At 41.5% G+C, this 15,231-nt stretch overlaps 1 protein-coding gene across 6 annotated transcripts in view; it reads left to right on the plus strand.

Annotated features, from left to right (window-relative positions):
- ARID1B (AT-rich interaction domain 1B) overlaps nt 1-15,231 on the plus strand; it is a 326,453-nt gene that overhangs the window by 101,594 nt on the left and 209,628 nt on the right. For all 6 annotated transcript variants that reach the window (XM_080585917.1, XM_080585915.1, XM_080585913.1 and 3 more), the window contains exon 4: nt 242-352. In XM_080585917.1, coding sequence (XP_080442043.1) covers nt 242-352 — 111 coding nt within the window. The remainder of the gene's footprint in view (nt 1-241; nt 353-15,231) is intronic.

Genomic DNA, 15,231 nt, shown 5'->3' on the forward strand with positions numbered 1-15,231 from the left:
TCTGATTCCCTGCCACCCCTTGGCACGTCTGCCTGCTGCAGGGATTTCTTCACGAACCGTGCCAGCCGTAGTGGTACCTGTGTGGGCTTGGTACTTCCATCAGGAAGATGTGACTAGTAAAAACTTGTGATTAAAAAATAAAAAATGAGTGCTCAGCTGTTGTATTTTCACCCTTCTGTGATGTGCATTTAATTGTAATTACTGAATCAGGTTAATAACTCTGTTGCAACTGTTTTTGCAGGACATGTCTCAGGAAGGCTATGGAACCAGATCTCAACCCCCTATGGCCCCAGGAAAGCCTAACCATGAAGACTTGAATCTAATCCAGCAAGAAAGACCATCGAGCTTACCAGTAAGAAACTAATGTTTCTGTTACCGTACAATATCTTTAAGTGAAAGCACTTTATGTAGGACCTCATTGCACCTAGAATAAGTGGATGAGAAGTACTGAAAAGGGCAATAATAAACAAAGTTGATCGGAATTATTATTATTAAAAAAAAAAAAAAGGTGGGGGGGAGAACAGACAGCCTGTGTATGAGTGGACTTAGCTTAGGGTTTTACTGGTCCAAAATATCCCTGTACATCCACATTTTATGTTCGTGCACATGTATTTGCATAGAGGAAATGGATTGATATTTGTCTTCAGGAATTCTGTACTTGCACAAAACAATCTGGTGAGAAAGAGGCTTTTTTCTGTGCCCTTTTCTAAGGATTTCAGTGTATTTTGATTTAGAACACTGCCGCCATGAGTTATTTGTTCCAAACCCTGAGCATAAATAACGAGTTTGACATGTTAATTCTGCTACGGTCTATTACTACAGTCAGAAGTGCAGAAGAGGGAATGGTAATGATACTTTGGCTAGGTTGATTGTTTGGCTGGAAGATTATTTTGGACTAACCTTTCTTAGTTTTCTGAGCTCTGTGCATTCTGCTGTGGGGGAAACAGCACACATTAATACACTTCGCAAAGACACTGCGGCTACTTGCGTTGTTGAAGGTCTTATTTCACTGTAATGGACAAAGTACTCTTTGGACTTGTTTCTGTATGCTACTGTTGTTTTGGGGATTTTCTTGTTTTTTGGTAGTAAAACAGCATGAATTTCAACCAACCAGAATACGGTCAGCTTGAAAGATGAAAACTGTTCATAAATTACATGACCTCTGGCTCAGAATAATGTATGGCAAACCTATAGGATGTTTCCCCCGGTTCACTGAGTGTGTATTCATTTCCAGTTAGCACAGGGATTCCTCTGGAGTTTACCTTATCGAGACACTGAATGTATGTGTGAAATCTGGTAGACTGTTGTATATTTTACCTCTGACACATGGCACTATTGTCAACCCTTAAGAATAGGATAATAACTTTAAAATGCCATGAAGATGTTTATCTCTTCGGCACCTAGGAGAGTACATACGCCACAAATTCTTTCTTTACATGATGTTAAAACATGTATGCTTCAGGAGAAGCTATGAAAACTGGTGTGAGAAGAGCTATCCGTTTGCTTTGAACTAGTATTAATTTTGACCGTTTTTCAGGGAAGCCTTTTTTTAAGACTAATTTCTCTGAACAGGTCTCAAAAGTGAACAGTAGCAATTACTTTAAAAATAGTAGTTATTGGACATGGAACTGTTCTGGCAACAACTAACTGCTTTAAAAGGAATAATATTAAAAAGGACTTTTTACCTCAGTTTTTCATGAACAGTGTTTATAAGGATAGATAGAAATAGTTATTTATCAGCTAATGTTCTAATTTGCCTGTGCTTTTTCTTAAACAATTGTCCTACTTTTAATCCATACTCTGTCCTACCTCCATCATCATGATATCTAAGCAGACTGTTGGGTATTATCTGTGTCCCTAAGTGTTTGGTATATTTAGTAGCTCATTATTATTCTAGGTATGAGTAAGCTGGTGTGGTATTAACAGTGAATGTTAACCATTTTGGCCATGTAGCTTAAACTGTAGGTTTGTCCTAAATGCTCTTATTCAAGCACTTCACTACTGAAAAGCTTTAATCCATAGATCACTTATATACTGAAAAACCTTGCTGTTCGGACAGGGATGAGCGGTATTACCATTTTGTGTTTTGTTTTTGTTCCAAATCTAAATGCAGTTGCAACCCTTCACATACGGTGACACTGTTTTTTAGTAATGTGAGCAAACTTCCTTACTTCCCAGGAAAATGCCTTAGAAATTAGGAATAGTCCATACATGCATAATATGGTGAGCATGATGAAGACTTTAATGTAACTCTGTTGGGAGCGAGGATAGCTTGACCATATAAGTATTTTTTTCTCCCCTTGAGCAAGGGGTCTGTATTCAGTTTTCAGCTGCTTATGAAAGCCTGTGATCACTATTCCTCATTTAGTTCATTCCTAGCTATAGTGTCAGTTTGGAATGCGAAATGTGGCTTCTTAAACTTGCTTTCAAGATAACGCTGTTCTTGAGGGTAGTCAGTAAGTCATCTTTGTATATTGAAGCTTGAAATGATAGTGGTGTTAAGCTTTTAATAAAATTTGGTAATGTTTTGTTTCATGGTATTCTGATATTTATACAATTTGCCCGTTATCTTTTTATTTCTTAAGGGCATTGTGTAAAGTCACAGCAGCTACATAGTGAGCTTATACGAATGTTTAAAAACAACAAAAGAGATGTAACACTAAATGCTGAATGGTGTTCTCTGATGTGGCTTTGAAAAAAGCGTTTCCCTTTGATGAATTTGAAGAGGAGCTGGCCACTTTCTGCAGCACTGAATGCTGACTTGTGTCATCCTTTTGGAGAGTTTTTTCAGCAGGTTTGTGTCACAGTAAGCACAGCTAAACAGCTCAATAGTTGTTCCGTTTCCTTCACACGTTGTATATAAAAGTCCTGGCATGAATGTTCCCATAAAGTTCAAAGCGGACAAATTTGTAATGTGGGTTGGTAGCAAATGGCTACAAACAAAATATGGCTTTATTAGCTACTTCTAATGGCCTGTCAGATTCTATACAATGCTTGCTTTCCTTCTCCTAAATGCTCTGATATCTGAAAGGTTTGACCTGGAGGTCTTTAACCATGTGGAGTCACTGAGAGCCCAAATGAAAAGTTGCATAGAATAGTGCTCCGAGCACTTTTGTTGGGGTCACAATTAGAAGGAAATCTCAGGCTTTTGAGAAAACATGGGAGTTAGGTACTCTGTGAAGGAAAGGAAGTAATAAACAGAAACTGTTCCCAGTTAGAGTGGAGGAATAAAGGGGGAGAAGCCTGAATGCAATTGTCTGGAGAACAGCTACTACCGAATATATTTACTGAGATTTAAGGGATAATAGCCAAATACACATTTCTGCTATTGTGACAAAGATAGAACAGACGTACGGGAAAAACCTTCCAAATGATATATCTGCAAATTTGTTGTTGCAGTAAAGGAGCTTATGTCAGTATAGGCTGTGTGTGTCTGTGAAGACTAATACTTTGTTTTGCCTTTAATGAGTAATTTTGTAAATGTTCTTGTTGGATTGTGCTGATAGAACGAAGGGCGGAAAACATGGGTGAATTTAATTTTTTATTGGCATCAGTATGAAAGCCGTTTCAGATAGACATATTTTTTTTGCCATTACTTTGCTTTAATAAGGTCCTTTTCGTGCTCAGCACCAAGCGTGGTTCTTGGAGGTGTGAGGTCAAACGGCCTACCCAAGGCTGCCAGACTTTTGAAACGAGGGTTTCTGCCGATTTCATCTTGTTGCAACCTGTGGGTGAGGTTCTTGAGCTGCTGTAAGTCCGGGCGGTTGCAGCCCTGCCGTGTGCCACACAGGGCGCCCGCTGCGCCCTACCACCTCCTCCGCCCTCACTGCTGCGACTCGGGAACAGGCCCAGCTCAGAAATAATCGCCCTTCTTATTTCTGGGTTAGTTTTTGGCTGAATCACTGTAATTGTGTGAGCATCCCTGGTACCGCGGAGGGGGAGATGGGAATGCGTAGGTACGGTGGGAGAGTGGGACTGCAACAGCTTTGGTTTTAGCCACATCCTAAAGGACTGTGTGGTCTTGCTGGAAGGGTTTGAGATGCTGTCATCCTGTCGGCTGAGATGTGGTGGCAAAACAGTGCTCTTAGTCCTGCCCCACAGCAGTCACAGGGCTCTAAACAGGCAGACGACGGCTCGGTCAGAGTAAGCTGTAGTGAAATCACGGCCTCGGTCTTGTCAGCTAGCTTGGGCGTTGTATCATGCTTACTGGAGGTCATGCTGTGTTGAAGGCGGAAGGCTGTATCTGGAGTGGAGGGAACTGGTGCTTTGCTAGGTCACTTAGATGTCGGTGCTCACACGTTAATTCTGATATCACATTTTCACTGGGTCTTTTCATGGAGGCAGAGCAATCTTTATGTGAAACAAAGCAACAGCTAGCATGCTGTTCATATACATGGAAATGAATGGAAATGTTTGGGAATCCACACTCCCTGTCTAATGTCCAGAATATGAAGTAGCTTGGAAAATCGTCTCCATCAAGAAGAGTTCTCCCTGAACAAGTGCCATGGGTGGCTGAAGTCTTTATAGAGCAGGAAAAGAGTTTCCAGTATAGTTAGAGTAACTGTAGTTAAGAGTTAGTAGGAGATGCCTCTTCTTTTCTCAGAGGTTAAACTGCTGGGATGAAGGACTCTGGTGACATTTATACAGAGCTTAGTTCAGTAAGCCCTAATCATGGTGGAGGGTGTGGGCACTACCATAATGTAAACATTAATTACCACTGTAGCCCCTCTGGTAAGGAGAAATGATCATAAAAAGAGAGATGGTACAGCAACAGTCTTACTTTGCAGACCATGTCAAGGTAAGCAGGTAAGCAAAAGTAGAAAACTTGATTCAAATTTAAGTGATACTTTAAAATCCAGGATGTTGTTTCTGGTTTAAGAAGAAAGAGGGGGAAAATCTGTAAATGGATCCCTGGTAACTCACGGGAGGTAAAAGCAGTGTGCAGTTGATAGAACAGTGGTAGCAGTTGTGTCCTGTAGTTCTGTGCTATTTGTGTCTCCATCTGAAAATAACTGGCAGTATGTTAAACCATGAACAAGAAGGAAACACATGTAATGCTTGTGAATTAAATTCTCCATTGTTTTTACACCAAGTAGGATAAGACTGGTGTGCCTCTTTCCCGCTTTCCTTTCTTTTTCTGCAGTGTTGTAAAATAACTGAATGATCTTGTTTTCCTTTGTTTGGGTCAAGAAATTTTAGCTGAAAATTGTTACTCTGTGAAAGAAGATTATTGACTCAACAAGCCTTCAATTTTCAGTGAATAACACTCCCACCCTCTAGCTTCAGGAACATGTGGTGCATGCATTCTATTTTAAAGTACAGACTGTAATTTAAAACTGAGGCAGTTTGATGCCCCACTGAACTTTGTTTAAGCCTGGAATAAAAGGAAAAAAGCCTCAAGTTGCAAAGAAGTGACTAAGCTTTCTCAAATGCTTTTCTTAGCTGTTCTGCATGGAGTTGGAAAAAGTTGCTGTTTTCTCCTAGTCATGTTAATTCCAGATCGAGCGTGGTTGATCTAGCTCATTTCTCTTTTCTTGCCATTCCATGTAATAAACCTGTTGCTAGAGTAATTTTCATGCAATTCGTATGTATTGCAGAGATACCAAGTGTATGTATTTCTGAGCGTTTCTGAGGTGCAAAACATTGGTGCTGGTGTTCATACAGGTTCTGGACATGACCTCCTGTTTATGTCCTGGAGTAGGTGTGAACAGTGGGCCGAGCTCAGTGCAGCTTCACTGAAATCATATCCCCCAAGATATTACAGGAGGGATGAACTTAGCTTTGTGTGTATGTGACATTGAAAATCTTGGCCCAGTCAATGTTCGTGCGTTTTTACATTTGACTTCTGCGGGGGCCAGGATTTTCATATAGGTGATCAAACTGATTCCATCATAGAGTCCACCTATATATTCATTTTTAAGTCCTATTTTTGGGCAAAAGTGTGATTAAAGTAGTGCAGAGCAGCCCTGAGCTTGTTCTGTGTGCGTAGTGGTAAAGCGAAATACTGAAACTAAAATAGTTGATTCTTGAATTTAGTAGTGTTGCTATAAAAATTAAACTTCATAATGTGAAGAGGCAGTCCTGTTGTTAATCATTTGTGTTTTGTGCTTTACAGGATTGCTTGGTTTTGCTTGATAGGATGATCATATTTATATTAAAAACAGTGTTATGGCTGCTATTGAAGTATGAAAACTAATTTCATTAAGTACTGTAAAAAAAAAAAAAGATGCTTGGTTATTCCATCAAGTTTTCAGTTTTCAAAACACTCTGCATTTATAATGGTTACATTATCCCTGTAATAACAAGATCACTCATTTAGGATCTAAGAAAATTTAGAAATGCAAAAAGAAATACTTAGTCTGACCTCTACGTGAAACTTACTTGGGAAACCTGATAAGGGATTATAGATCCCAGTAGCAGATAATGTTGCAAAAACTTGTATTTAAATAGGCCAATATTGTCCTAGGTGGAATATTAAAGTATTAGTAGCTTTTTCCTGCAGTGTTTTTCTGAAGCCATTAGGAATTGCCTCAATGTGCTTTTTGCCTCCGAATACCAAGGCAGTATTGATTTTGACTCAAGAATTAAAGAAACTAGATCAAGTCTGGGTGGTTGAAGCATATTTCCCTTCCAGCTGTTCCCTCCTCAGAGGCTGCCACCCACATAGCAGGGCAACTGGCCTGCACTTGTGGCGGCCTGCAGCACAAAATGGGGGGTGAGCCGGAGCCCCCCACGTTACTGAAACGTGCAGGGCCAGGAGCTGCTGCGGCGCGGGTGCCTCTGCATGCATGGCTCAGAGGTACCTACCTGCTACAGCAGCTGTCCTTTTGGCCTGCCTCAGTTTCCAAGTCCGTCCCTTTAGGTTCTGGATTTAGGAATCTCATTCGAAAATGGTTGGGGCTTTGGATTTCCTGCGGGTGATTGGTTGTTTTTTGGATTTGTTTTCTTTTCTTTTTTTTTTTTTTGGAATATTTTGCACAGTGTGTACATACATGTTGTTGTATAAAGGCGTGCATGCCTCATCTGTTTTGCTATTTGTATATTTTGAGTTGATAGCATGCTCTAAATTCCAAAGTTTAATGTGTTCACTGGCCCATATTTTTTGTTCATGCCTATGTGAACTTTGGGATTGCCAAACAGAAAGTAAGACAGAAGAGTATTACTGGAATACCATTTCAGGAAGTACCTGAGACACTGTAATTGTGCTTTTTTTTTTCCTTTATTTTTACCACAAGTACTCCTGTAAGATAAGATATTTTTTTTCCTCCTAGAATGACTCCTTTACTTGGTCTCACCAGCTGTCCAGAGAGGTGACCTCAGCTTTATAACCTTGACTAAACACAGTACCTCATTCCGGCCAGCAACATCTGAAGCCTAACAGTAGATGCCTTTTCTTTTTCTTCTGCCATCCGTCCCTGCTTACTTGGAATGAGCTGGCTTCTGGTGCTATTGTTGCAACTCTCCTTTTAAAAACCAAAAAAAACATGACTAGCCTTTGATCCGAGGCTTGCTTCTGAGTGGTCCTGTTTCTGTGCAAGCAGGTGTCAGTGCGTTCACGCTCGTGGTGTTAAGGTTTCACAGTGCTTTTCTACTGTTTATGGTGTATCTACAATTGCCAGGGATTTGGGTACAGCCACAGTGCAAATGCTAGGTGTTTGTCATGTGTTACTTGTTTGGTAGTGCTATGCTGGAATCCCAGTGAAGTTGGTCCTGTAATGTGAGGCCATTCACGTGTTTTGCTTTATTTTTCTATAGTTTGAAACTGTTTTTACAATTCTTCTCCAACGTGCTTTCTTGAAATCTAATGTCTTCTGTAACGCTTAATTCTCTTAAATTTTCCTTCCTTTGCTGGAGCTGTGTTAGATTCATGTGAAGTCTTCCCTTAAAGACTATTCACGATGGCTTTTGCAGTCTATGCTGTGTGCACTGTGGTGCACTGCAACTTACTGCATCAGTTTTCGTTAATGCTATACAGATTAATAGGTGCCGTTTCCCCGTAATTCCAAACAAAGCACCAGTCCCACCCGACTGAGGGTCCTGTTTGAATTGGCAATGTCATTTCAGGGAGTGAAACATCGTAACGTGTTGAAATCAAGATAGAAAAGCTGGTAACATCAGGAGAAGGCTACTTTCAGTTGGCAGTGTTTAGGCTTTTGATCTCTTTCCTTCCATGCAAACAATTGCAGATGACCCTTTTAATCATCTCAACCTATGAAATGAGACTTATTGTGCTAAATTAGAATGAGGACCTGAATTTTGATGCACATTTGAATAATTGCATTAGTATAGAAAAATATGTCATTCTGGATCATTTATTTCACATCTTAGTTAAGTGGCATGAATTTATAACTGAACATGTTTTTTTTTTTTCACTTCTCAAAAGGGAAATTCTCTTAATAGTGTGTCTTCTACTATATTATTGAAGCTAACATTTGGGAAGTTATATAAAGATAAGCATACATGAGATTATGTATTTATGTGTTTGCATGTAATAATACATTATGCATCTGTAAGCTTTATAAAGGTTTGCTGAATACGCAGCAGTGGACCTAGTTAAGAGAACAAAGCTTATTTCATATCATAGCATCGTAAGATGTACACTCGTGTGTACATCTATATTACCATAAATGATGAACACCTTTTGTATGAAAGGTAATGAAAGAGGTTTGAAGCATTCCTGGTTTTGTTTATTAAACTGCAAACTAGAGAGTAGCCAGTACTTGTTTTCCGCAAGTATGGGAATAAAGGAACTGAAAGCGATCTGAGATTTTTAGATTCACTTGTGAAATCAAAATAACTTTGCAAGATTATATAGGTAGATAAAATGATGTATGGATTAAGTGCACACATTAGCCCTAGTGAACTAGTATGTTATGGGTTATAACAACGCCAAATGTTATCCCTCCATTTTAGACTTTTATAGTGAACTGAAAGCCTTACCAGCTTTTCATACCATGCTGCAATGGAGACAGAAGAAAAACTCCAGATTCTCTTTCCCTTGTTTAATTTACAGACCATGTCAAGATTTTAATAATAGTGCTTAATGAAAACTTTATAAAAGCCTAATTTTTTTCCCATCCTCTTTGTTTATTGTATCATTAGATGCCTACATGAAAGTAGGAAAAAAGAAAGTTGTTCAGTGCAATTTTCAGCACAGTTCTCCAGGATATATTGAAACAGGGCTATAAAATTGTAGGATCTGTGTTTTTTTTTTTTTTTTTTTTTTTTTTTTAATAAGTAACATCTCATAGTTGTGGCTTCATTTGGATTCTCTCTTAGTCCATTTTCCCTCGATCTTCACTCTTCCTTTGTTTTGCTTTTGCCTTTATAGAAGGCTTAGGAAGACTGTATATATACCATACTGGTGTTTTTAAATGACTGCCGATTCTTCCGGTGTGGCTCATTAGACATTTTGTCCTGTTGGAAATCACAGTAACAGCCTTTTTGTTCCTATTCTGAGGTATGACAAAGTACAGATATTTTTTTTTTTGGCTCTGGAAGACTTCATCTGCCTCTGGCCAGAGGGCTCTTTGGCAGTCGGACTGCAGCATGGGGTGCGAGGGCCTGTTTAGGCTGCCCATGGAGCAGTCTTGCTCAGCTGCAAAGAGACAGAGGTCACATACCAGATCCCATGAAAGGCACTTCTTACATATACTTACGAACACTTGAGCTCTTTAATTTTTTACTGGTTAGATTACAGAAGAAGAACCTGTTCAAAAAATAAAAAAAAAAATCAAGTAGTGGTTTCTAGTGCCTGCTTTTTAATGCCTGTTTTCACAGCAGTACAGGTCAGATTGAAGTAAATCCTGTAGAACCTTTACCTTATTTTTGCCAGAAAAAATGAACTTTCCCCTCCTGTATAATAATGTTGATTGCTTGACCTCCATTTCCATGGAGATGTGGTCAGAGGGCTGTAGTCAGCTAGCCACTCAGGGTAAGAGCTATCTTCTGTCACTTACAGTGTACAGTGACACTACAGGTTTGAAATGTAATTAAAGCACCTATAGGCTGACACTCTTTTTTTCCTCACCACCCACATCCACGAAAAATGTAATTTGGAAACAAAACATGAACAGCTACGTGAAGGTTTTTAAAAAATTATTCAGTTAAAATAAAAACGCAACCCTCCTCTTATATTTAGTCTTTAACTTTGCTAGAAAAGCAGTCCTTGTTTATACTAAGACATCGTGCATAAGCTCTGTGCGTTTGAATTTATCACAGGCTCCAGATTCCTGCATGCTCTAAAATAGATGCCATGGGCTCAGTTTTGTCAGAAGCTGGGTTTTGTAGCCCCCAAAGCTTATGCATTCGTGATTAGCCAAGGGCAGATCAGGCTGCTTAATGTATCCCACAAGCTCCGTCTGGGTTTGCTGGCTGGGTTCAAGCACCAGTCCCAGCTCGTGCTTGTGTGCATCCCAGCCTTACCAGGATGGGTGACCAGACCTAACAGCAAGCGCTGCCCCTTGTCACACTGTGGGTGGGGAGAGCACAGCTCAGTGCCACGACGGGCTGTACGTGGCTGCTCCTGTGGTGAAAAGGAGGCAGCGTACTGTGGTATCCGGGATGTAGGTGTCTTTGAACACTGCGGGGCCCTGTGGTACTTCGTGACCAGCGGGGAGGGAAGCAAGGGGCTCAACTCCTGAGGGTCTGAGGCCCCGGGGGCAGAACCGTGCTCCCCTGTGAGGCCTGGGTGAAGCAGGCGGGATAAAAACATCGGGGCCTGAAGCGGTGGCTGCTGGGCAGCGTGCCCTCCTGCTGCTGGGCGGCGAGGCCTGCGCCACGCATCGATTTCCGCGTGGGCATCTTTGTCACGCTTGGTACGGCTGTATTGATGAGGCAAGAGCACATGGGCTAAGCTAATCTCCATTTTTCTGCGTTACTGCTGTTGTTTATTGCTAAGATCTACATATCTGAAAGCCTTCTCCTTCCCTGCGAGCGTTTTCCTCCACCGAATCCATCTTGCGCGTCTCTGCGCTTTTAATTCAGCACAAACAGAAGCGAAAACCGCCCCCTCCCCTCGCCCCACGCTGGATCCCCACTAAAATCTAAAACCGGAGGCCGGCTGCTCGGGCCCCCCTCTCCCTTCCCGGGGCTGCCCGCTGACCCCGCGGGGCATTTTCTCCGCCCGGCGCCCCCCCCCCCCCCCCCCCCGGTGCTGCCGGGGCGCCCCGGGCCGGCTGACAGGACGGCGCCGCCTTTGAAGCCGGGCGCTCCGGCGGCGTTGCCAGGGCGACGGGGCGGGCAGCGGCCTCCGCCGAGCGGCGGCCGGCACCGAGCGCCCGGCCGGGCCCCGAGCTGAGGGGCCGCAACGCCGCCTGCTCCCGCCGCGGTAACGGGCACGGCTCAGATCGCTTCAGCTGCAAGGATAAAAGCCTTGTGCTGTTAAACGGGGAGATTTTTCGCTTTTTTTTTTCCTTCTTCTTCTTCTCCTCTCCCCTCCTTCGGTTTATGCATTATTAACGCCCGCTTTCCTGTTTTGCTTGTAACATTTTACGGGCTTTCTCAAACACGTAGTCAGATTTGCTCTGCTGCTCCTCTGTTCTTCGGGGCTTAACCCCTTCTCTCCTTGATCTTCAAAAACTTGCGGGGAGGCCTCAAACGCTTCCGACTGCTCCCATTTAAAATGTTAAAAACCGGAAAAGGCTTTTTTAAACTATTTTTTTTTTTTGAAGAACTCTGCATTTTTTGAAGCGTTCTAGAAAGCAGCACAGATTGCTCAGCTTCTGGCGTTTCACTGAAGTCAGCACGCGTGAGCCTCGCTACAGCTGCAAAGGGTTCAAACCAAGGAAGTATTTTGGCTGCGCGTTGTAATGTCTGTGCCCGTTTTATCCCCTCTCCGCGGCGTCATCCCGTCCTCTGCATATGCAGGGTTCTGTTAGCAGCCTTCAAAAGGGAAGCACCTCGTGGCTGAAGAAACGGGGACCAAAAAAAAACCAGAACAATTCTGGGGGTGTGTTGTTTACCCCCGTCACCTTCCTCTTTAACACAGAGCTGGCGAAGTGCATCTAGATAGGTAGAAATATTATAAACACAAGCTGCAGGCTTTGTTTTGCTTTTCCAGAGCTCTAAAATATAGCTTTCATTTTAGTCTCTAGTAGGAGGCATATATCCAAGTGCTGTCAAATGCTGTGGATACAGGGATTCAGTCGTCCCTGCAGACACAGTCCCTGTACAAAAACTTGGAGGCTAACAAGCAAGCCTAGCATTCGTAATTCCCCCTAGCACCCTCATTTTTAGGTTCTGGGTGTGGGATTGTGAATTTGTTATTACAGGGAGATACTTACCGGCACCTAGAGAACCTTGCTTTGTCCGTCTGAATCTAGCACAGATCCTGCTTGCCCAAATACTTGAGATGTTCCTCAATTTGTCTTTTTTTTTTTTTTTTTCAACAACGTGTAGTGATGTTGATATGAACAATACCTCCATCTTCAACGCTCGGTGTCTCAAAGCACTGCGTTTGTTTTTTCATGTAGCTCTTTTGTGTAAAGCCAACATGCGCTCTCAGTGCTGGTTGGAGCAACTCAAGTAAATCCATTCCCTACCCCAGGGAGGCCCTGGGATAGGTGGATGATGGAGAGTCACCCTAGCTCCTCGGCCACCTGAGACCAGCACAAAGCCCGTCTCTACTCTCGGCCAACAGCAGCTGTGGGCTGTGTTGCAGCCTAGCCTGGAGTCAGTGTTTTGCAGTGTTGTAGAACATGGCAATAACATGTTTGTAAGAGATAATTTTATGTATACTTTTTAAAGAATGTTTAATCTGCTCTGCGTGGATATTGTATTGTACAACTGAATATATTAAATAGGCTGGACTGGAGGTTTACTCTCATCTCCTGGCGTTGTGGGTATGAATTTCATCCTTTGAGTTGCATTCCCCTTGAATGTGCAAATTTTGGGAAAATTAGAGAAAACAGTTTACATTCCATTAATAAGAAATAAGTAATTGCTTATAAAACAGGCGTATCTTTATCTGCACAGGGCTTTTCAAAGTTGCTGCTTAATCTTTTTTCTTTTTTAATCACTAAACAAACATGTCTCAGCAGTTGCTGCATGTGAAACCAAAACCTGGACGTGGACAAAAAGCAAACATACTACACTAATTTTCATTAGCATATCCTATCTCCTAGAACATTTATTTTTTCATCTCCTTGTAAATTGATTTTTCACATGCTTGTGACTGATATTTGAACTGTGTGTTTGTAGTAACTGACTTCTATAAAAGCTAGGTCCTGGATCTCCCAACATGAATATATTATGGAGGTGACCTAGTGGGCCTATAGTTAAGGTTCCATGGAGTTTTCACTTAAAACAATGTTTAAATCCCTTAATTAAACATTAAAACTCGCACGAATTCTCAAACATGGACTGTTTCAATAAAGAGGATAAACTTTAATTATTTAGGTACTCAATGTTCTTCTTAGTGCTGTATTTGCAGAATTCAGAACAACTTAAAACTATTCCGTACTCAGATTCTTCCAGAGTTCCTAGTGTTTTCAGTTTCTCCATTTTCTTAAATCTTTTGGCTAAGCCTTTCATTGATGCAAGTTTTCGTATCTTTGCTGGCTTCATAGAAGCACGAGAATTTACATAAAATGTTTTAACAAAAAGCAGTTCAGTTTTATTTATAATAATGCACAATACAGAAGAGCGTTTAGAAGATACAAGTTGAGAACAGTGTAGTGGTTATTTGTAGCTGATACTAATCTTTGACACCAGCGATTTGGAATCAAAAGAACAGACTGGAGAGCCTATTGAAAAGAGAAATACCACATGGAAGCAAAATCCAGATCTGTGCCTAAAAACTAGTAGCATCTTTTCTGTACAGAGGATTGTTTCCAAATCAGTCAACTAACACCAACTGCAGTAGTCCCAAACCGGTGTAAACTCCCCTTTGCTTTCCTCTATCTACTTATGCCTTGAGGGCCCAGTTCAAACTTTGCTGAAATCAGTCTTTCGCCGATTTCCATAAGTTTTGGATTAGGCCAATTCATTCTTATGTTCATTCTGTCCAGTTGTCACCCTGCTCCTCTGCATTAACAGATGTTTTGAGCCTTTTACTTTGGACAGGGTCTGTAAACCTACCGTTTCCATCTGTGCCTGTTGTACCTGTAGTGATCAGCGAGTATGGTTCCCATTGTTAACACTTGCAGCCTTCTGGCTGAGCTATAATCACATTCTTCAGCACAGGCGGAAGTCCTGCTGAAAACAGTGTATTTGCAAACCATTCATAAATGAAGAAAAATTCCTTTAGAAACCAGTATTACACGTGTAAGTAGTGTCTGTATCCAGACTCCTTAGCCTCCAGCAATTCCTCCAACTAGCTGGAAATACAGACAAAATGGCCAGGAAAAAAAATATTCCTCAGTAGCTTACAGTGTGTGGAAAATTTTTCATTTAAGTCTTTTAGGCCAGGATGTGTTTTCCCATCGTTTCCAGCTGACTGCCACTGTGGTCACGTATGCTTGTTAGTTCATGTCTCCTGTCCATTGAAACACTGCAGCAAATACAGTCTGCAAAAATGCTTACATGAGAAAGCGTTGCTTCAGACTATGCTAGTTCTGGAATTTTGGAAAACACAAGTGCTATAGCCTGTGATTTCACACCAATACCATAAAAATTGAAAGTTACTTATTAGTTTGAAGAATTGCTTATTACTCCAGGCATTGGATGAGGAGTGAAATTCACAGGAAGTTCTTGTTACCTCCACCATATGAGTAGGTTCTCAAGCTCTTTGAGAGTAGGGATTGAAATGCTGGAAGTGAAAAGGGCTGCCCGTTGCAAGGTTCACGTGGAGAAAAGCAAGTGAAACAAGCCGCTGGGCCTGAAATGTTCCTTTATTGGTGATGTTCCTGCTTTTAACTGACTCTGCTGTGTGTGAGCAGACTGAAACAATGCGTGGTGGGGAAGAATACGTGAGAGCACCTGGGAGTGGAATAATGCAGAGTCAAATGTTTATGGGTTAGAATCTTTGGCAGTATTACCATTTTTATTTTTATTTTTTATTTATTTGGGGGGGGCTGTTAGGCTGTGCAAATTCTCTTCATTCTTTTTGGGTGTGTGTGTGTTTGAAAAATAGGTCCAAACACACTGTATACATTGTGGCAGTAAGGGGTTAAAGAGATGTAATTATGCATTCTTCAGTAAGTGCTCTGCAGTCAGCAGTACAGCAAGGATTTTACAGAAGCTTAAAAAAAAAAAAAGATGACGGAGGGAGAATATGGAGAGAAGGTCAGA

This window comes from Anser brachyrhynchus, assembly GCF_964034855.1.
Source record: "Anser brachyrhynchus genome assembly, chromosome: 3".
Classification (NCBI taxonomy): domain Eukaryota; kingdom Metazoa; phylum Chordata; class Aves; order Anseriformes; family Anatidae; genus Anser; species Anser brachyrhynchus.